The 21,836-nt window shown below is 30.4% G+C and overlaps 2 protein-coding genes across 12 annotated transcripts in view; one reads left to right on the top strand and one right to left on the bottom strand.

Moving 5' to 3' along the window:
* Positions 1-3,950: 3,950 nt before the first annotated feature.
* Positions 3,951-5,905, top strand: Polr3g (RNA polymerase III subunit G). The gene is made up of 2 exons (XM_072896885.1): positions 3,951-4,091; positions 4,640-5,905. The coding sequence occupies exon 2, from the start codon at positions 4,656-4,658 to the stop codon at positions 5,316-5,318; it is 663 nt and encodes a 220-aa protein (XP_072752986.1). The 5' UTR covers positions 3,951-4,091; positions 4,640-4,655; the 3' UTR covers positions 5,319-5,905.
* A 3,818-nt stretch (positions 5,906-9,723) lies between these two features.
* The window catches only part of LOC140668164 (uncharacterized), a 73,292-nt gene continuing 61,179 nt past the window's right edge, over positions 9,724-21,836 (bottom strand). For all 11 annotated transcript variants that reach the window (XM_072896873.1, XM_072896874.1, XM_072896884.1 and 8 more), the window contains 3 exons: positions 18,101-18,367; positions 17,255-17,511; positions 9,724-17,038 (listed from right to left, as the gene is read on the bottom strand). In XM_072896873.1, the coding sequence (XP_072752974.1) occupies positions 16,646-17,038; positions 17,255-17,511; positions 18,101-18,367 (917 nt within the window). In that variant the 3' untranslated portion in view covers positions 9,724-16,645. The remainder of the gene's footprint in view (positions 17,039-17,254; positions 17,512-18,100; positions 18,368-21,836) is intronic.

The following is a 21,836-nucleotide window of genomic DNA, read 5'->3' as shown; positions in this document are numbered from 1 at the left end:
AAAATAACATTAAAAATACAGTGATTTTCACGGACTCGCTGAGTATTATTAACAAGATTTCTTCCAGGAAAATCTATCACGACACAAACTATCTCATTTTAACTTTAAAAAACAAATTGAGATCCGCCTTTTTACAGGGCATCGCTGTTGATCTCATCTGGATTCCTGCTCACATTGGGGAACGACACGGCTGACAGATTAGCTAAGAAAGCAATAGGTGAGGGCCTCTCACTCGATTATTTGCCCCCCTTCCCACTCTGACTTATACTTGTTTTTACGTGAAAACCTAATTGCTCTCACTCGAAACTTTCTAATCGAGCGGTTTCGTTCAACGGGATTCGGGTATTTCCAGGAATATACGTTTTTCTCCTTCAAACCCTGGTTCCTGGGTGGGAGTTTCGGGAGATTAGCGGTGGTTCTTGCCTGCTGGGTGCATTCTGGACACTCTAACTTGAACTCCAGTCTTCATCGCTGTAGGATCGTCCCGTCTCCGTCATGTGGTTGTGGGCATCCTGTCCAAAATATTGACCACGTTTTGTGGCACTGCCCGACGTACCGGACTCAACGTATTCCTTTGGTTTCCTCTCTAAGTGGTTGTCTTTCTTTGTCTCCCTTTCCTACTGTTTTTTCCATTTTAAAAAATCCATCTCTAAAAGTCCTGAATCCAATTCTGTCCTTTCTTAAATCATGTGACTTGAAAATATAGCTGCCGACTGGCTTTTGCAAACTCATTGCCTTACCCACTGACTGGCCGACTGCCTGAAAAATTGGATGCTCTCTGGCAGCGTGGTTCGGCTGGAACCGGTGCCATTAAATCAAGAAGAAGAAGAAGGAGTGCATAAGGGGACGGGACAAAACCCCATCCCTCTATGCGCTTCCATCTAAGCGTTCTCTTCTAGCATGACATAAAGTACATCTTGGCTTCGCCCCGTCCCCCTATGCATTCCCATTTAAGCATGTACTTTGCAATGCATATACAATTCCACATGGATTTGCAACTTGTATAGCTACATTATTAAAAAGGATTTATTTAAAATTAAAAAGAATTTATTTAAAATTTTGTGTAAGTTACTAAAACGCATGCGCGCGTGACCGCAGCGCACATCCATGTCACTGGGCGTTTTCCAGCAAAGACACAGACGACACAGTGTAACACAGTGTCTATTAGTGTAGGTGAGACACAACGAATGTTTTCTCCGCTCATCTTTTCATATTTACCTGCTTTTCTGCCAAAGTGAATCAGCCTTAAAAGAATTTGGAATTTTACCGCACATGATTTTTTTCATTTTTTGGATAACTATCCCAAGTAGCACATATTCGTTTCAAAAACGTTTCACAAATGTTTCTGCGAAACGTTTTAAAACCGGCTTTTAAAAACGTTTCTGATTGGTTAAAATGTCCACTTAAAAAACGTTAAGGGAAACGTCATTTTCTAATAAAAAAAAACGTTTAAGAAACTGTCAAAATACGATTTTTTTTCTTTATTTGTAAAAAATTTGTTTATCCACAGATTCAATAAAATAATGCAAATATGGATATAATCCATCTCTTTTCATGTTCTGAATCTCTTCTCGAGATTACATCAGAAATCAAACTGACAAAAAAGACATAATTTAAATTATTCTTTTAGTACCTGTTTTTTTAGGTTTTATATACATGTTATGAAAACTTGAATACGAGTTAAGTCTGAACACGCCACGTAGCGGCAAACAAAAGAACACTATATTATAAAATATTATAAAATATTATAAAATATTATAAAATATTATAAAATATTATAAAATTATATTATATTAGTATATTATAAAATAGATTTTTTTTTGTCTTGTCGAAAAGATGATCAAAAAGTCATCTTTTCGTCGACTTAACGTAATTATGACTTTTAGAAGACATCTTTTAGACATCTTTTAGTTTTCTGTGCTATCTGGGGATCGTCTTAATAAGTACAGTCTTAATAATGTGTATATATATAATTTTGAATTAAAATATTAATTTTTGTTCTATTTATAGAAACGTAAAATATACGTTTCTTAAACCATGATTTTAAAAATGTTTCTGTTGAAACGTTTCTTATTGGTGCTTGACGGTTAAAAAATATTGGATACGTTTAGAAAACGTTTATAAAACGAACATGTGCTACATGGGTATGGACCTCCAAACGTTGTAAAGAATTTATTCGTGACCACCTAACGATTCTGCATCGAATAAACTCTTGTTTAACTTGATTGGACGAAAAATAAAAATATTCGGCTAACTTCACTTCGAAATTTTAATTATTTAATTTAAAAAAAAAAAAACGATAAACCACCAAACATTTTAATTGAACTACCAATCACTACCAAACGATTTCTAAACGATTAGTTAATTTTAATTATAAAAAAATCAAAGTGGTTCGGCTAACTTTACGGAGCTATGCACTTCCACAGACTTCTATATAATACTAGACTACTAACTCCCTAGATTTTGCTTATATAAAGTGTCCTCGAATTTTATGTACTAAGGGCGCGTTCGGGGAGATACTATTAGCGCTAACAGTGTCGTTCTGTCTTTGTTACTTATTAAAAGTTGAACAAAGATAGAACGATGCTGTTAGCGCTAATAGCGTCTCCCCGAACGCGCCCTAAGGTGACCCTTTCTGCGCATGCGCTGACATGTACCGACGCCATTATGATCAGTACATGTACTTCTAACCTGCTTTCAGTCTCTAATTCTTATCAAAACACATGTCGTGTTAGTAAAAAAAAGTAAGAAATATAAATATTAAATTATGGGATACAAATATGCAGTTATTTTATATCTTTTATATAAGCTTGTCTATCATACTTAAGGCGCGTTCCGATATTCACTGCCAGTACTGAAAATCTATAATTTACGTCACGTATACTATAGATTCTCAGTACTGGCAGTGAATATCGGAACGCGCCTTTAGTATGTATATACTAGAAACTCTCTAATAAGAGTCTTGCCATAAGATATCCATTTTTGATTGGTCGTCTATATCTGGGCAATTCCCACTCATATTTGAATCATATTAATCTTACTATTAGCATAAACATTATATTTTAGTAACATAAATAAAAAATAAATGTTTTAGAACTAAATATTATAATCTTTTTATATTAAACATCAAAATAATATATATAATAAAAAACTGTTTATATTTAATTTTTAGTAATTAAATAAAATCCTTAATTAAATTTAATCCTTATTAATTGCATAAAAATAAACGAAATAAAATAAAAATGAAAAAAATAAACACATAAAACATGAAATAATAAATTGCTTTATTTTCATGAGAAAACAAACTGTTATCACAAGCATTATGAAAACCTAAGATATATAATATTTGTGTATCTAATGAGAAAACATAAACTACTATCGCAAACATTATAACATCAGCGGTCAGTGCGTTAAAAGAGGTTAGAGTTAGGTTAGGTAAGAGAGAGAAGAATAGTGAATATATATCTTTCTCTCTCGCAGAATTTTGCCCAGATTGCCTTATGGCGAGACTCTTATTAGAGGGTCTCTAGTATATACATGCGTGCAACATGCGCCTTCACAGCGCATGCGCAGAAAGGGATGCCATACATACTCGTTTGTACATAAAATTAGAGCTGCCTTATACATAAGGAGTTAGCAGTCTAGTATTATATAGAAGTCTGTGGCTGCCTTATACATAAGGAGTAAGGAGTTAGCAGTCTAGTATTATATAAAAGTCTGTGGGTTTACATCTATTTCAAAGTGTTCTAACCTTAAATTATCTTAAATATATGGATTGTAAATTTAAACATTATGTCAGAATCAACCTACTACGACGAAGTGGAAATTGAGGATTTTGAGTACGACGAAGACGAAGGAATTTATTATTATCCATGTCCGTGTGGTGATCAATTTCAAATATCTCTCGCCGAACTAGCCTGCGGTGAAAAAGAGGTTACATGTCCCTCCTGCTCTCTCGTAATAAAAGTGATTTATGATAAAGAATTATTTCGTGCTAAGCAAGAAGAACTTGAAAGAAAGAACGAAAAGAAAGAATTGATAGCGCAGAAAATTTAAAATATATAAATAAAATTATTCCTGAAATATTTGAGGTAAGTTGAGATTCTCTATGAGGGAAATCTGGCATCAAAAAAGGACTTAAAACTAACTCTTAAGATATAGAAAATAATCTGCAAGTTATGTCTTAAAACTCATACAATTTAAGAAATATAAATTAATTGGAGCAAGTTTGTTACAAATATACTTTGTTATATTTTTTAGACATTAGAAAAAAATTTGTATAGCTCGAGGGGTTGGTCACTAACAGTTATAATGTACAAAAATTACCCTTTGATATGGATTACCCTTAAATTATACCTCGGATTACTTAAGATTACCTAATAATATCTTAAATTAAAAATAAATTTTGAAAAAGAAATTTTACTTTAAATTATTTTAACGCTAAAGATTATTTAGATTTACCAAAAATAACTTTGGATTACCCAAAATTTTGCTGGGATTGCCGCTGAATTACCTAGCCCTTGTACAAAAATTACCTCAGTGGCCAACCCCTCGGTATAGCTTTATCTTAAATATTTTCAGAAGTATTGTTGTAATCATTTTTGTAACATTGATTAATGATATATTTTTATATCATTAGGACATCAGATATAAAAATGGCTGGACGCAATAAAGGAAAATCTGGTATGTCTTTCTCCATGGAGCAATTGGGCTTTTCTAAGGGAGAAATGCTACCAACGCCGGTTCTGCAACCATCACCGAGTTATCCCATGCTGGATCATAAGCCTTTACCAATACAGATAACAACTGAGATGAGTTATTTAGTAGAGTTAAAGAGAGATTTTACTGAATATATGCGAGAATCGCCAAACAATGTGCAAGCTGTTATATTGAACGAAGACATTGAACGATATTGTGAAGATTATGAAGAGGCTATCGCAAGATATAATAGATCAGAATATGAATCAAAATATGACTGGAGCAGAATGCCGATGGAATTACAATTACAATTATCGCGAAAGCGTAAAATCCAGCAAGAAAGTGCAAGACCAAATAAAAAGAGAAAAATCATAGAAGTGGACATTGAAAACAAACTGATTGAATTGGAGAAAAAAGAAAACACACAGCAGCTTGATACAGAGGAGGTGGAAGAGGAAGAAGAGGACGAAGACGAGCAAAGGGAAATGAGTGAACGTGTGAAGGATGAGGAGGAAATAGATGAAGAAATGGATGATGGGACTGATTATGCAAATGACTATTTTGACACTGGTGAAAATTATTGCAGTGAAGATGATAACGATGATGGACCTGTTTTTTGATACCTGAATTTAATCCAATTTTAGAATTATTGATCTGTTTTTAGGATTTGAAAATTGATAATGCAAGTGCTGCAAACTTAGTTCATTTATATGATGTCAAATTTTTATTATTTGTAATCACATTATATGCTCTTAATTTTATATAGTAGCATTGTTTAGGGATAAAAATTAATTAATATCCAAATTTAATTAATTAAATTTATTAAATTGGAGATGAATATATCATGACAAGCTCAATTAAATTTGCATTGCATTATGTTTTTCCCATTTCTTTAATTATATGTAAGGAAAGCAAGATTTTGATAACATCAAGTGGTAGTTTCAATAACAAGACATTTGTTAACATGTAATCATTTATTGTTCTGATTGTATTTGATTCTTTGTTCTGATTGATCAAATTCTTCAATTTTGATCTTTAATAATTTAATACTGATTTTTTAGCCAGGTGTGTTGACTATTAAATGAAGATAAAAATAAATTTGAGATATGCTTAATTACTCGACAGATAAGAGGATATTACAAGAAGAATATCATTTAAGCTGTGAAAAAAAATATATGATATTTAAATGATAATTATGGTAAAAAATTCAAATAACCTCAAGTTAACATCTTTTCATCTCTCTAGGAAATTAATGTGCAATTGTTTAATTAATGTAATATTTTCTTTTTACAATTCTGTTTTGTATATCCTGTTTTGTTCCTCACTTTCCTTTTTCATTGTAATTTATAATAGATAACTATTTTTTATTCGCACTGTTTCATGACACGTTGTATAACAGATTAGCAAAATTGATTTTTGTCGGAAATAATATTATATTTTTCAGAGTATTCCACTTTCTATTTGTAGACTTTTTTCCATACATTTACAGAATAACACAATTACAAGATAACGCACAACGTGTCCAGCACGTTAATTTGTCGCGACGAAAAGCTATCTTGTTATAATCGATAAAGACTCGTATCCTTAATGACGAATATCATCCACAATATTTGCCTACGTACTTTTTATCAATGGAAAAGGGTAGCAAAAGATGTAGAATATTTCACAATGCATATATCTTGCTAAAAAATTCAATTAGCCTTTTTTTCTACATTTTCTTATCTATATTATAATCACAACAATCGAGTGCATTTCGATTAAAATAAAAGAAAAAGCAAAGCGTATTTTCGTGAATATGAAAATAATACATATACAGGGAATACATAATTAACTAATAGAACCTCGAAATAGCAGACAGTACCTTCTTCATATGCGCTAGATTACTCTCAAATAACGTGCATGGTGACAATTTAACAAGGAAAGGTATGGAAGTGTCTTTCTTCAATTTTAATGCGCTTTGAATATGTTGTAGTTTAGGTCAAAATAAGAGACACGTATTTTTTTATAATATGTGCTTCTTCGACCATTAAGGGGGTGAAACACCCTCTTGAGAAAAATCGGTTTTTATATTTCTGAGTAAATAACCGTCAAAATAGTAAGAGATATGAAAAAAGGTTTCGAATAAAAGTTTTATGGTTTTTAATGTACTTTAAAACTGCATAATCAGATTTTTCGTAAATGTCATTTTTCGAAATCTTTCCTCCCCCCTTTAATTAAAAAAATGTAATTATGCAGTTTTAAAGTACATTGAAAACCATAAAACTTTTATTGGAAACTTTTTTTATATCTCCTACCGTTTCATATTTGCTCAGAAATATAAATTCCATACCTTTCCTTGTAAGTGCATAGATTTATAGACGCAATGTCCTTTTCTCCGGTATTGTACTTGAAAAGACATATTTTCATGCAAGTCTTACGCAGTCACACGGTCTATATTTGATAGGAAAGTGAAGGTAATACTTCATTGTAGGATCATAGGATGCATTCGGGGAGATGTTATTAGAATGCACTATCCTTGTTCAACTTTCAGTAGCAAAGGTAAACGACACTTTTAGTCTGCTAATAGCATCTCCTCGGACGCATTAATATTGGACTACTATTTTGAGGTTCCACGTATAAATCTCGCAACAAAATGGCATAATAGAATTATTTTATTGTTTGTGAATCAAGAATACCAAATTTTATAATAAATACCTTAAATACGCTTGTGAATAAACTATTGCAAATCGACACGAATATAATAATATTAATAAAGATGCTAATAAAAATGTGGACGTAATATTTGCCTTTGCTTTCAATTGTTTCGGAGAATGAGGAGAGATTTTTCATAGATTATTAGATTGAATCGTATTTTAATGAACATGAAACGCGGTCTAACATTTTGAAAATCACAAAACATGTCGACTTCAGAACTCGGACGGGCAGTGTAAGCTTGTGAAGTATTTTTTTATGTGCTGTAAGTTGCATATATGTACGTACTATATTCCCGTTTTGATAGAGTTTATTTCGAATGCTTAAGTCTTTATTGTTAAACAAAAAGAAATAAGAGTTGTCTCATTTGAGTCAAGCGCGCAAGTAAATTATTTAAAAAATCAAGTACTACTATTCATTTAAAATTTAAAATATTCCTTTTCAATCTATTAATTTTTATTTTCATCCATTATAATTTTTATTTTCTTTATTTTCTCTATTTAATTTTATCTTATTCTTGTTTAATCTATTTTATTTTATTTAAGATTATATGACACATTCTCGAAAGCTGACATTATTCAATAAAACTTTCTCTACAATTTAAATGACTGTATATAGAGAAAATAAAATAAAATAAAAATTATAAATTAAATTAAATATAAACAATTTTTTTTCATATTTTTGTAATAATATAAAATCTATTAATAATTGAATATGTTAGAGTGATAAAAAAGCGGAAAAACTTTTAGTCTTAAAATCGATTAATTTTTAATTTAATTGATTGTAAAACTAATAATATATTTAACTTCAATGCTAAAAATATTTGTACGAAAACATACACAACAATAATCGTATTGAGATTGACACAATTGACAATTAGACACAAATAAATTCGGAGTTGCAACCTCCGTCCTTCATCGTCACTTAAACGATGCTACGAAGCGTCTATGTCTGTGATGGAACAATCGATGACGATGATAACTCCTATCAATGGAATCTGAGAATTCAGACAGATGTCGTTAAGATGTTTTATTTATACTAATCTTTTAATTTTTAATTTTTAAAAATTTTTAATCTTTTTGAATATATTTTTCGGACCCTTTAAATGTTTTTGTGTAATTTCGGAAAAAAATGTGGTCAATTTTGCTCGTATATGCTATAATAAAAGATTATTATCTTAAGTTTTGTGAATCAAAATCATATGATTTAATTAATCCTTATTATTCTCTTTTCTTTAATTCAGTGATTTGCTAACAGTTTGTTTAACATTGAGTAAGAATATTTAATCATCGCGTTATAATTGCGACATTGAAAGGCAAAAGGCAAACTTACAAAAAGGGTTATTCTTGCCCAAAATTTGTCGCAATCCTAAGTAAAAGATCATTTTTTGGATGAAAAATTAGGCCGACTTTTTACGCAATGGACTTTTGGAGGGAAGCGTTCTACTGTGCGATTCGTATATGTATATATTATAATATGCTATACATAATATGTGCTTCAATAGTCCTCAGATTTTTTCTATTTTACAAATAACTTTCAAATTTTATTTTGAAAATTGCTAAATAAATATTGAAAGCTAACTGTAAGTATTAATAGTTATTCATACATAAAATAATACGATTTAAATCGTAAAACAGATATATTACAGTAATGTATTTATGTATTTAAAATTACAATTAATTATTTGTAGATTTTAATTTTTTATAATTAAATGATAAAAAAGATAAATATATAATAAAATTAAATAAAATTATATTAAAAACCTCAATTTTTTTATATTATCTCTTGATCTAAAATCTGAGGATCATTGATTGATTTGAAGCTTTCACAACAGCTAAACTTTTATTTACGCCGGATGAAACTTGTTTATCTATCACACAATTAGGTTAACAATTATTCTCGTCATTAGAAATCAGCTTCACGTTCAATATCAAATAATGATATCATCGTCAGCGATCGCTCATTCAGAGCAACATAATTCATTTCATCTCGAATCTTGCCATTTTGTGAATCTAATTTCTGTCCATCCAATTCCTTTTATCAATATTGTTTATTCCAGCTTTTGTTTTTTTTTATTTAGCGGTGTCTTCAGTATAATTATGTAACATCATTATTGTTATAATTATTATCGTTACTGCTTCATTGCAGTTGGTTGGCTTTTGGACGTAGATCTGTGGATGGAGTGTAATGTATATATGCGTATGCACATTCATGATAGAAAGAAAAACTCCATAGTTACCTTTCTTTTGTCTTATGACATTTTCAAACGAGGACGACCCAGTGAGAAATGACCTATCGATCGATATCAAATTGACATCGAATCGACGTCAAATCATCGAAATTACATCAAATTGATATCAAATCGACATCGATTTGATAAGTCATTTCTCACTGGGGAGCGAGTGTTTTCCGAATTCTTTGGTTCATTTGATAAATAATAAATAATATAAAAATAAAATGAATCATTTTCTTTTGACCATCTTGCAATAAAACATTAAAAAAGTTAAACGTTTAAATATAATTTAGTTTAATTTAATTTAAATGTCTTATATGTCTTATATATATATTATATAATATCTTATATATATATATATATTATATAACTATTATAAAACTTTGAATAGATATAAAAGAAATTTCAATATTTTTCTTTTTTTTTTTGTTTTTTCTGTTTTTCTCAAATCAAACATACTCTATATTTTAAGATATTTAAGATATTTTTTTAAAAATTTATTGCAAATCCGAACGAAAGATCGGTGAACTCTCGCCCCTGCTATTGATCTTTTTTCAAGCTTTTTTTAGATTTTTTTCCATTTCATTATTTTCATTATTGTTTTCTTCAACGAGAAACATACGAAAGAACATACACATTTGCGTAAGAAAACAGACGGAATATATAGCATACATAGATAGCATCCACCTTTTTTCATTCTTTTTTCTTGTTTTTTTTTCTTTTTCATTGTGCGGTTTTGATTCACTTCTGATTTAAAAATCCGTGTTTTCATTTTCAATAAATTTTGACGTTTCGACAAATTAAGTATAACGCTGAAGCATTCTTCTAACGTAATCGTCATTATTATCGTCGTCACACACACAACAATATTTTATGTTAAACTTTAATTGCGAAGATGTTCAACGCATTACATACTCTGTGAAAAAATTCTACACTTTACTACAGTGATTTATCTTGCTTCATAAGTGATGATTAAATTTTTCGAGACCGTCTTCCCGACCATGTACGCCGCGATTCGCGGTGAACGATCCAATAAAAAATAATCATTTCTGACTTTCAAAATATTTTTGCTATAATATTATGTGATAAATTTAATTACTACTTTTTTTCTTGTGAAAAATTCGTTTGTAGTCGCTGAATTCGCGATTCGTAGTGCAATTCTTATTCCTAGAATTATTGATATAAATTGTAGTTGCAAAGCAACTAAAGATGTTTTTCTATTATATACATACTCGTCTGTTTGGAATATAATTATCATTATATTATCATGCATTCTTATGTTTTTGTTATAATAAGGTATCAAGCTTTAAATAATTAATCGGTGCTGCTTTTATAATTAAGATTTAATTATTTAAAGTAAAATTTTACAAACAGCATGGAAAAAGTGCTTAAAGGTATATTTCAAAAGTGAGTAAAAGAAGTTATTTATTTTCTAATAGCTTTTAGCTAGAAATTATTAACAACAACGAAACTCATCCACAAAATCACACGCGAGATGGTCGAGATTCGGTTTGGAAATGGAATAAGTATTTTCGTGACAATAACATGTAAAAAAAGAGAGATCTCCTCTCTATTTTCGAAAAAAAAATTTATTTCGCGATTCTGCATCCCGAGGATTCCACAGATCTCTTCAATCTACATGTGTAATTCTTATCTTATTGTTAGACAATTTTTTTGCACAAAAAGATAAGAAAAATTAATTTCATTAAAAGTCAACATAAAAATAAATAAATAAATATATTTATACTAATTAAAAATAAATATTTCAAATATATTACACTTAAATAAGTATATAAAAGAAATATATAAAAAGATTAATTAATTTTCACGACAATTTTGTCATGAAAATATTAAATTTAATATCTTCTCTAACTAATTATAAATTACATAATATTATTTCACTGAATAATATTACTTAATAACAATATTGTCGATCTGAAGAATTCTCAATAAGATACTGCATTTTATTTATAATCCGCGAGTGCTGTATCTCATAATTGTATACTTAGTGTATACGTGTTAATATAATTATTATATATTCCGTATATAGACTTATATAAAACGCACGAGAAGCGATTAAAAGGCTACTTATTCTTCTCGATTTTATTTATTCATAGCAACAAGCTGTTTTTATTACCTATCGATACTCGATACTCGGTTTCGAGTTTTATAAATGGAAAAAGAATTCGGATTTAACTATGTGTGGATCTCGTATGTACGGGATCACTTTAATATCTCCTATATAATGTTAATGTATTTGCATAAATGTGTATTTGTCTTAAATACTTGTCCACGTGTCGGTGCACGTATGTATATGCGTACCTGTATTTGCATCATGGACCTATAATATATACAGGGTGTTCTGATAAAGGTGAGCAATCTGTCGTAGGCACATAGAGAGTAGGTGAAAATAATCTCATAAGTTCCTATAAAATTTTTTTCTAAAATGCATATCTACCGAGATATTTCTCTCTAAAGTTTAAATTTAAGAATTATTTTTCTTAAATAACTTTTATATTACTTTGTAGATCTTGATAATGTACAAGAACTTTTTTTATTAAGTAAAGATCTTTAAAATAGTGTGATAGATTTTTTATATCATCTCAAAAACCAGGACCAGATCACCTGTAAGTCTTTCAACTTACAAAACTTTAAAACCGGTGGGTTTTTTTTTATTTTTAAATTATGTTTTTAGATTCTTCACATTTTTCTCTAAGAAAATTCTTGTTTTATTTTGTTAAAACTGTTTTCAAGAAAAACGCATTTGATTGATAGAAAGTAAACCTTTAGTTGTAATAATTGAATAATTATTTTCAAAATGACACAAAATTACATTGTGTATTATAATTATTTAAAAGAAAACGAATTTAGCTAAATTTACAAAAAATGTTCGAAATGACATCCATGACCGACTCTAACGCATTCCCATGCACAACGAATTGATAACTGTTACATCCGCCATGATATCCCAGAATCATTTTTAATTTCATTTCATTTCATTGTAATTTTTGTAATTCATTTCTAACATATAATTTTACATTATTAAGATCTACAAAGTAATATAAAAGTTATTTAAGAAAAATAATTCTCAAATTTAAACTTTAAAGACAAATATCTCGGTAGAGAAATGCATTTTAGAAAAAAATTTTATAGGAACTTATGGGGTTATTTTTACTTGCTCTCTACACAAGATTGTTTTACCTTTACCAGGACACCCTGTATACTGCGCATCGTTATTTTATGTCGCCGGCAGAACTGAGAGAGATGCAAAATAATACCTGATTTTCCCTCTGTATATTCGCACAATATGTGTGACATCACTTACTATTCCCCCTGTTTTCTCTTGTTTTATCACGGCATATCATAAATCTAGACCAAGCTTTTCTACGAGAGAAAGCTGATAATTGATAAGGGGAAAATTCATTCGACTTCGACTGTTTTGTAAACGCAAGTCGGATATATTGTTATTTATAATAAAATAAAAATGTTTGAAACTAGTATTAAACGTTCTGTAATTCTTGTACACACTTGTAAATACTATAAAGTCTATTCTGTTATTTTTCAAGACTAAATAATTTCTGTAATTTAGAAAAATATAATATAAAAGATTTTACAATATCAAGAAAATTCAGAATCATTGCAACACACAATCGAGAGATGATGCACACAGTGCGACTGCGTATAACATGTGTTGCAAAAACGTTCTGCACAATAATATTGAACGAATGCCCTTTTTATTCTAAAAATCAGACTCAGAAATCAGATATTTTGTTCACTTGCACATATCTTTCTGATTTTAGCCGGTAACATAATTTTCTCTATTTAATAGGAGTGTGCAGTTTACATATTATAGATTCATGATTTGCAATGGTGTATATGTATATGGGTAAAAAAAAAGAAAAGCTTTAAATAAATTTTATATATAATTTTTTGAACTAGCATCTTGCACAACAAAAACATTACTATATATTTATTTCATATACTAGTATAAATAAAAACAATGTATTTTGATAAATACATACATATTTGCAATGTTATTTTTCTGCTTCTTACATAAAAATATTCCAAAGAATAGATGAGCAAATAAATTCTTTATCCACTATATGCATCTCACGTAGTCTGTTATATTTTATTTTTTGCAGCCTATAAAATCTCGCAACGAAATCACTAATTAATCGAAATAATGAAATATGCGAATATCTTTTTTGCATGTGTTTATATCTGTATGCATGTGTTTAAGCATGTGTGTATAAATGTTAGTTAGTGTGTAAATGTTAGGTATGTTCTCAAGTTATTCCTTGAGTTTGAGACCGCTTAATCTGCACGCACTGTCATCATATCAATTTCTCATGTCAGTCCTTCATCTTGATTCGAATTCTTTATCTTGACATTTTTTTTAGTCTGGAATAATCTCATTTTTTTGTTATTAATGATATCTGTATGGATCCACGATATAGTCCTACGATCTATCTTCTGATTGCGAAGAAAGAGCAAAAAACTTTCTTATTAATGATCGATAATTTGATGTAAAGGTTTTTTCTTTTGGAATCTTTTGGAATTTGTGTTTCTATGAAAATTTTAAGTTTTAAGGATCGACAGGAAAGAACATGAAAGACCTTGTCGGCTGTAAACTACGAGATCGTTATTGTCATATTCCAGTCAAAATACAGAGAAAATCATGTAATGAAATTATATTTGTAATCAGCAGCATTGTTTACAATAACGTATAGAAAGGTTTTTTGAAAAAGGTCAAAATAAAATTTTCAAAAATCTGCTATTGACCATGAGCTATCGCAGATCAGATGTAACTGCTCCTCGTATTTTATTTATTATAAATTATTACCCAGTAAACACAAAGCAACAGTAATGTAACATCAATGTTATAATTTCCCACTCAATATGTAATTGCAATATAACATGCTTTGTATATAACATTTATATTGTTGAGTGGGAAATTATAACATTGATGTTACATTACTGTTGCTTTGTGTTTAGTAGGTAACAACTAAAATGCAAAACTCATCTCTGTACTGCAAATTCTAATGATACAAGGAATACATTAAAAAAAATTATAAAGAAATATTTCTTTTCTGAGATAGAATACGACAATAACGGATATTTGTTATCTATACTTATAATGTAGTTCGTATTGGTAGCATCGCGTAAAAAGAGACAATGAGAGACAATAACGTCATCTTTGTCTTTCTTGCAATAGTATTTGTGCGTATATGGACATACACCAATACATCGAATGAGAATTCATTTCGTAATGTTTTGGTAACATAATTTTGACGTTGGAATTTGCCCATCACTCCTGCCGATCCTTAATTTTGTTTAATCCGATGTATTTAAGATTCTCAAGTCGTCGCCGAGAAACTCTGAGTCGACAATGGCAACTATAGCTGCGGTAGGAATAAGAACCCTTATGTCACTATGCTCTCTCTTTTTATCTCGCATTGTCTGAATCATTGGGTGCATTCAGAAGCACAACCGCTCACTGAGCACTTACAGGTAGCCGCTCAGCCCCGCTCAGTGAGCGCTTTTTATCTACTGGATATATGCATCGAGATCATAGGGATAAATGCACAAGTGAACGGAGTAAAGCCGGAAACACAAAAAAACTTAAGCCGTAAGATTTAAGATGTAACAATTCCAACCATATGGGATTTTCAGCGCTGCTGACGTTTTAAAATGGCTGCTTAAGGTCTCGACCGTGATTGGTCCTTTAACTTATGCTTTAAGTCTTATGGCTTAAGTTTTTTTGTGTGTTTCCGGCCTTAGCAAAGTGAGCACGAAGTGAGCAATAAAAAACTACGCTGAAAATGGCGACTGCTCACTGTGAGCAGCTTAGAGAACATTTGCATCCAGTACACAGATCTAGAAAATTTTCTAAGCTCTTACTAAGCGCTCAGTGAGCGGTTATTCATGATTGACGTAGCTTTTAGAATATAAGAGTATATATCAATCACGAACAGCTACTCACTGAGCACTCAGTGAGCGGTTTGTCTTCTGAATGCACCTTCTTCTCTCTTTTTGTCTCGCATTGACGTTTGAAAGTGACGTTTTGCTAACCAAATTATTTTTGCGTTCCATTTTTAAATAAAAAAGTATTTCAATGAAACAACACTATAGATTGCGTCAGCACATTTATAAAATACTTTGAAAATTAAGCTTAGCAAAGAATATACTATGTAAAAAAAATTTTCTATTTCTTTAAACAGTTGTCAAACCACTTTTTTCCCATGTAAGTAGGCTTATTTTGACTCTCATTTTACGGCTATTTATTAACTGTCAAGGGAAAAGCTTAGTTTTCGGACAATTTTACAAATGTGCTAAAGCGATCCGTAGTTTTGTTTCATCGAAATATCTTTTTATTTAAAAATGGCACACAAGAATTCTCAAAGTATTATTTCTTGCTTATGACATCACGATTTCAATATGGCTGCGGTGACTACTCGGGAGACTTAATATCATCTTAATCATTTTGTCGTATACTATTTGCATCTTTCCCTTTTTAAGTATTTTTGATAAACACGTAAATCAATTATCGATCATATTTTTCAGGAATCTTCAGCGCTGATTATTTGTTAAACTTGCCTTATCTTTTATTTTTTAACGAAAATATTATTTTTTCATATTGATGTGATCGCACTCTCTAGAGAAATTCTAATTTATATTCGGTAGACGTGATTCTCTTCTGCAATTCTCGATTATCAGAATCGGCAATGTGCTAATGTGAAGAAACCTGAGGCTTCTTCAAGGTTTCAGTCATGAAGATCTTCTTATCATCGATGATCGGTGGAATTCTTTTATGGGGACATTATTTCGGCTCATTTCTTCGCCTCTTTGCTTACATAGTACAATCTCACTTCCCGAGCAATTAGAAGCTATGAAAGTACGTGGACAGACCAATCGATAGGGGAGTAAAATCTTGTTCCTTTTCCGAAAGGACTCATCCTGTCTTTCTGAGATGAAAAACGTAGAATCCTTGAAACGTTCTTTTTCTGTTTTTTTTCAAACCCTTTAATTTTCTGTGCCATTATTACCCTTCCCCCAGAACTTGTCAAAACGATTACGTGCTTTCTCAAGAACGTCACTCGCTGCGGAACGTTGTGTCGAATCCGATACTATTGTTGGTGCCTCTAAAACGTGATAACCACCCATGCTACTTCCGGCGCTCGTGGTACCACTGCCACCAATATCCTGAGACGATGACTCAGCCTCGAGAATACGATAACTCTGTTGTGTTGCAGGCGGTGTAGATGACGATGTTGTCACCAGTGTCGTCGTTGTCGGCAAGCTGCTATCTTTCTCCTTCTCCACTTCGAACGTCGGATCCTCCAGATATCTTAAGTTTGTACCCGCCACGGATTTTACCGGTTCTGGGCTTTGTCGTTCTTTTGTCTCCTCAATGATCTAGAATTAAATACAAAAGGAATAATTTCAATATTTCTTATAAGTTATTACCATATTTTTGTTAAATTCTTTATTTTATTTAAATCTTTAATTTATAATAATTTGATAATTATTTATTGAAAGAAAAAAATGAAGAACTTTTTGGCACGTTTCAGAAATACGCTGTTAGAATAGTTCTCAAACTTTTGATACATCTCGTATAATTATGCTTCTGACCTTCTCAGTCTTCGTAGATGTATCCTGTATGTTCGTGGGCAATGGACTGTCTCTTTCCGAGTCTAGGTCTTTGTGGCCATTTATGCCGCTAAAACTACCGAGCGAGACGCTTTCACTCTCGGGCGACTTGTATCCGGAATGCTGGGAATGTTGTGATTTGTGTTGTGCCGCGAGTTCTGGCGGTGCCGATTGCGGTGCTGATGGTACAGACGATGGTGCCCACGTCTTTGTCTCACTATGCGGACGCGTGAGGGGCTCTTTGAAAGAGATAATTAGAATTACAACCAGAATAATATTATATCGAATAATATAAAATAATATAAAATAATATTATATCAGAATAATATTATGTATTTAATGTAATATTATAGTCACAATTACTAAACAAGAATAAAGAAAAAGTACTAAAATCGACATATTATTTTATATGTTTAAATTTTTATTTAGTTAAAAAGACAACAAAATAATATAAAGGAGAAATAAAAAATAATAAAATTTATAAAAATATAAAAATTTAAAAATATATAAAATATCTCTAGTATGCAGGGTCCTGCTATAAGTGGTCAATCTCTTATCTTTTAAACTGATTATGAGAGAGACAGATCATAATAAATATATGTCAAATTAAATGGCTCAAACTGAACTTTATTGTGAGCACAGTAGTTGCTTACAAAAGCTACCTGTGTTAAGGAATAAAGGAAAAATATACATATATGTCAGTTTTTTAATTTAATATATTTTCTTTATAAAATTTCTCTCTAAAATTTTCATTTTGAAGACACAACTAATTCTTCTGAAAAACTTTTCAAATATTAATATTTTTTATTAATACCATCAAAATCTTACCTTCTCGGACGTTTTGCGTGACAGTGAAAGTCTTGCCCGTATCGAGAGGTACGGTCCAATTTACAGGTTCTGGTGAACGCATGATCATCTGTTCCGGCGACTTTACTCTTGTCGGTTCCGGCGGACTCTTCACTACTGGTTCGTCGTCCAACCATTGATTTGCTTGAGTAGCAGATATCGGTGCCGCGTGTGTTTGCGACGGTGGCGTCGAGGCGACACTTGAGTCTCCACCGGTGACATCCCCGTTTACTTGGGGTTCTGCTGTCACTGGAACGTTTGGAGCAAACCTGTTTATTGTCGATATAAATGGTTGCCTTACATCCCATGTTTCGGTGATGATGAGTCGAACTGCCCTTGCACTCGATGATAAGTCAAATTGCCATGATTAACTTGTTAGATATTTTGCTTTCATCTTAATATTAATTGATTATAATTAAAATAATAATTATTTATTTATTTATTTATAACTAATTGTGAGATTTATTTAGAATATACTGATAGAAAATATAATAATGATCAACGATCTAAAATAGTAAAAACATAGCTTGTATAAACAAATGAGATAAACGTTGTCGATCTCTATTTTATTTATATATATTCTAAGAGAGCAAGCCTATTATTATTTTTTTCATATGTTTTTGTTATAACTTTGTATCAAAGTTTTAAAATTTATATTTTATATTTTTGTTTTATACATTATTTACATTTTCTTACATTTTTTCTTATATTTCTGTATATAAAATACTGACATTTGAATAGAAAAATCTATTAGAACACTCTATGTGTTTTTAAGATCATTAAAATTATTAAAATCATTAAAATCATTATCAAGAATGTTGATTATTTTGCGCTGCTGCGACGAAATATATTGTGTATATATATATATATATATATATATATATATATATATATATATATATATATATATATATATATATATATATATATATAGGGATTCTTTGCCAAGCAGGTCATCCAACGTTCCAAAATTCTACTCAACATGGAAAAATCACCTTGCATACAAATGTAGTTACAGGCATAAGAATTTCTGAAATTTGAACAAATTTGTAATCAAGGTCAGGGCTTGGAAACTAACTTAAAGTGAATTCTACGAATGCTGACATCGTATTTTCTTTTATTTTCACATTTTTTTGTTTCACATTTTTATGTTCGCTATATTAAATCTGCCGTCTTAAATTTTTCTAAAATTTATATGGCTTTTGATAGCTTATGTCTGTAAGTACATTTGTGTGTAAAGTGGTTTTTCTATATCAAGTACAATTGTATAAAAAACAGTGGGTGGCTCAATTTGAAAAGAATGTTCCATACATATTTGTCTCTTTATTAATATATAGAACAAATCGAGATCGTGATATATTTTATTATTCTCAACTATCACTTCATTTTTAAGAGAAAAATCAAGAGATTTAATGCCATCGAGTGCAGGCGAAATTCTTCCTCGAATATGAGTAGAAAAGAATATAAAGGTTATGAATAGTATTACACACTTTTATATATATATATATATATATATATATATATATTCACACGCACGCACACATACACACATACATATATTTTATATAGAGTGTTTCAGACCACTTGACTATTCCTTTTATTTTGAAAAGGGGTGATGCTAAGAAGTTGAGAAGACATATTTATCATAAAAGCTTATCTGAAGTTTCTGATGGTGGTGCTTTAAGTTTTGGGAACCGCTCGGAAATACCGGAAACGAAAGGCAACTCAAAAGTTTTAAATTGCAACATGAGACAACATGGGTATCGTTGGATAGAGCTTTTAAAAAGAAACAACTTTTGTTTGAAAAAAAAATTTGATATCACTTAGCAATAGAGAGAAATGATTAAAAAACGCTTGCAATGATTGTAACGCTCGAACTTCTAAATTATCTTAAAATATCGATATTTTGGAACGGATTACGAGCCAAACATAAACATGAATCAAACTCATGATACGAATCACGGACCAAACATAAACACGGATAATTTTTCATGTGGTTTCAACAAGACGGTTATTTGGCGCATTTCTCATTAATTGCAAGGCGCACAATTAACCAGCTTTTACTTCTGCAGAAGTCTTGAGGACGATTGACAGCATAAGACGAAGGATGGAAAGGTGTCTCCATCAAGGTGGCAGGCATTTTGAACATTTGTAATTAATTTTTGATCGTTTTTGAACGTCATAATAATTGCAAATGTTTTTTGTTCAATTCTTGGTAACAATAAAAGATATCAAATTTTTTTTCAAACAAAAGTTTCTTTTTAAGGGGATGTCGAATTACCGACCAAGTTCTAACCTAACAAAACAATATATTTGCTTAATATAAAAGTTGCAATTTATACACATAAAATAAAATAAGTTTTTCCCTCTCAGAATTGCATGAAAGAATATTTGTGAACTTTTAGAAATGAGCTTAGAAACCTAGATAAAAAGTATTCGCCTTAAAAAAAATGTTGTGCAGCACAAGTTGTTTTCCCAACTTCTTAGCATCATCCCTTTTCAAAATAAAAAGGGTGGATGGGTGATCTGGAACACCTTATATATATATATATATAATATAATATAATGTGTATGTGTATACAAAGTATACAGGAAAATCCGAGAATAGATGATGAGGTTTCAATAAATTTTTATAACATAAATTAAATGTATAATTTTTTAAATAATAATCAACAGCACAAAGTTTTATTCTATTCAGTAAATTTTGATATGTGCCTCATTAACGGCACGGCACATGTCATAATTGAATTCAATTTCTACACTCAATGACGAACATCTAGCGTAATTCCCGCATTTGTTTCTATGACTCTGTTCCTGAGATGACGTAAATCTGATTTACATACTGTATGTATACAATTTTTACATTTTTTATTAGTCCCCATAAGAAAACTTAAACTGTCGAAATTAATTGTGTCGCCTGATTGGGCAGTGTAAATCTGTAATCCTTGTCTAACGACAAGGCGGTTTCTTAAGGGGAAAAGTAAAAAAATGTTGTATGTATATAGTGTGAAAATCAGAGATTCACGTCATTTTAAGAATAGAATCATAGAAACAATAGCAAATTATTATTGAAAAAATTTTATATCAATATTTAGTTTGTGTTATAAAAAATTTATCGAAACCTCACAATTTAATCTTGGAAATCCTGTATGTACAGGGTGAATTATTTTACTTTTAACGGTCAAATAGTTGAAAATCAAGAGGTTAAAGTAGTAAAACCTAACCTAACCTCTTCTTGACTGTTAAGATTAAAATAAATCACTCTATATATAATTCCGAAAATACTGGTGTACTTTAGATGCAATATAGAGATACGTAACAATACATACAGATACAAATACAGATGTACGACAAAAAATATAGAAAGACACAATACGGATATGTGTGTATATGTATATACACACACGAGACACGCGATACATAATAAATACATACATATAGGGTGCATTCGAGGAAACGCTACGTTAAAAACGTCGTTCTATCTTTGTTACTTACTGAAAATTGAACAAAGATAGATCATTTTAGTAGCATCTCCTTAAACGCAACTATAGTATGATGTGCATGTATGTGTCACTCAACAGGTTGTTAAAAGTTATAACATATGCTATATCACTTTCGTTATAAACTGCGAAAACAATTATTTAATTTCTTACCAATAAAGCATTATATTATGTATTTTCTTGTCCATTCGCTCAATGATTAAGTTTTTAGAAGAAAA

The sequence above is a fragment of the Anoplolepis gracilipes genome, chromosome 7 (genome assembly GCF_047496725.1).
Source record: "Anoplolepis gracilipes chromosome 7, ASM4749672v1, whole genome shotgun sequence".
Taxonomy (NCBI): domain Eukaryota; kingdom Metazoa; phylum Arthropoda; class Insecta; order Hymenoptera; family Formicidae; genus Anoplolepis; species Anoplolepis gracilipes.
This window is presented reverse-complemented; position numbering and strand designations above follow the sequence as displayed.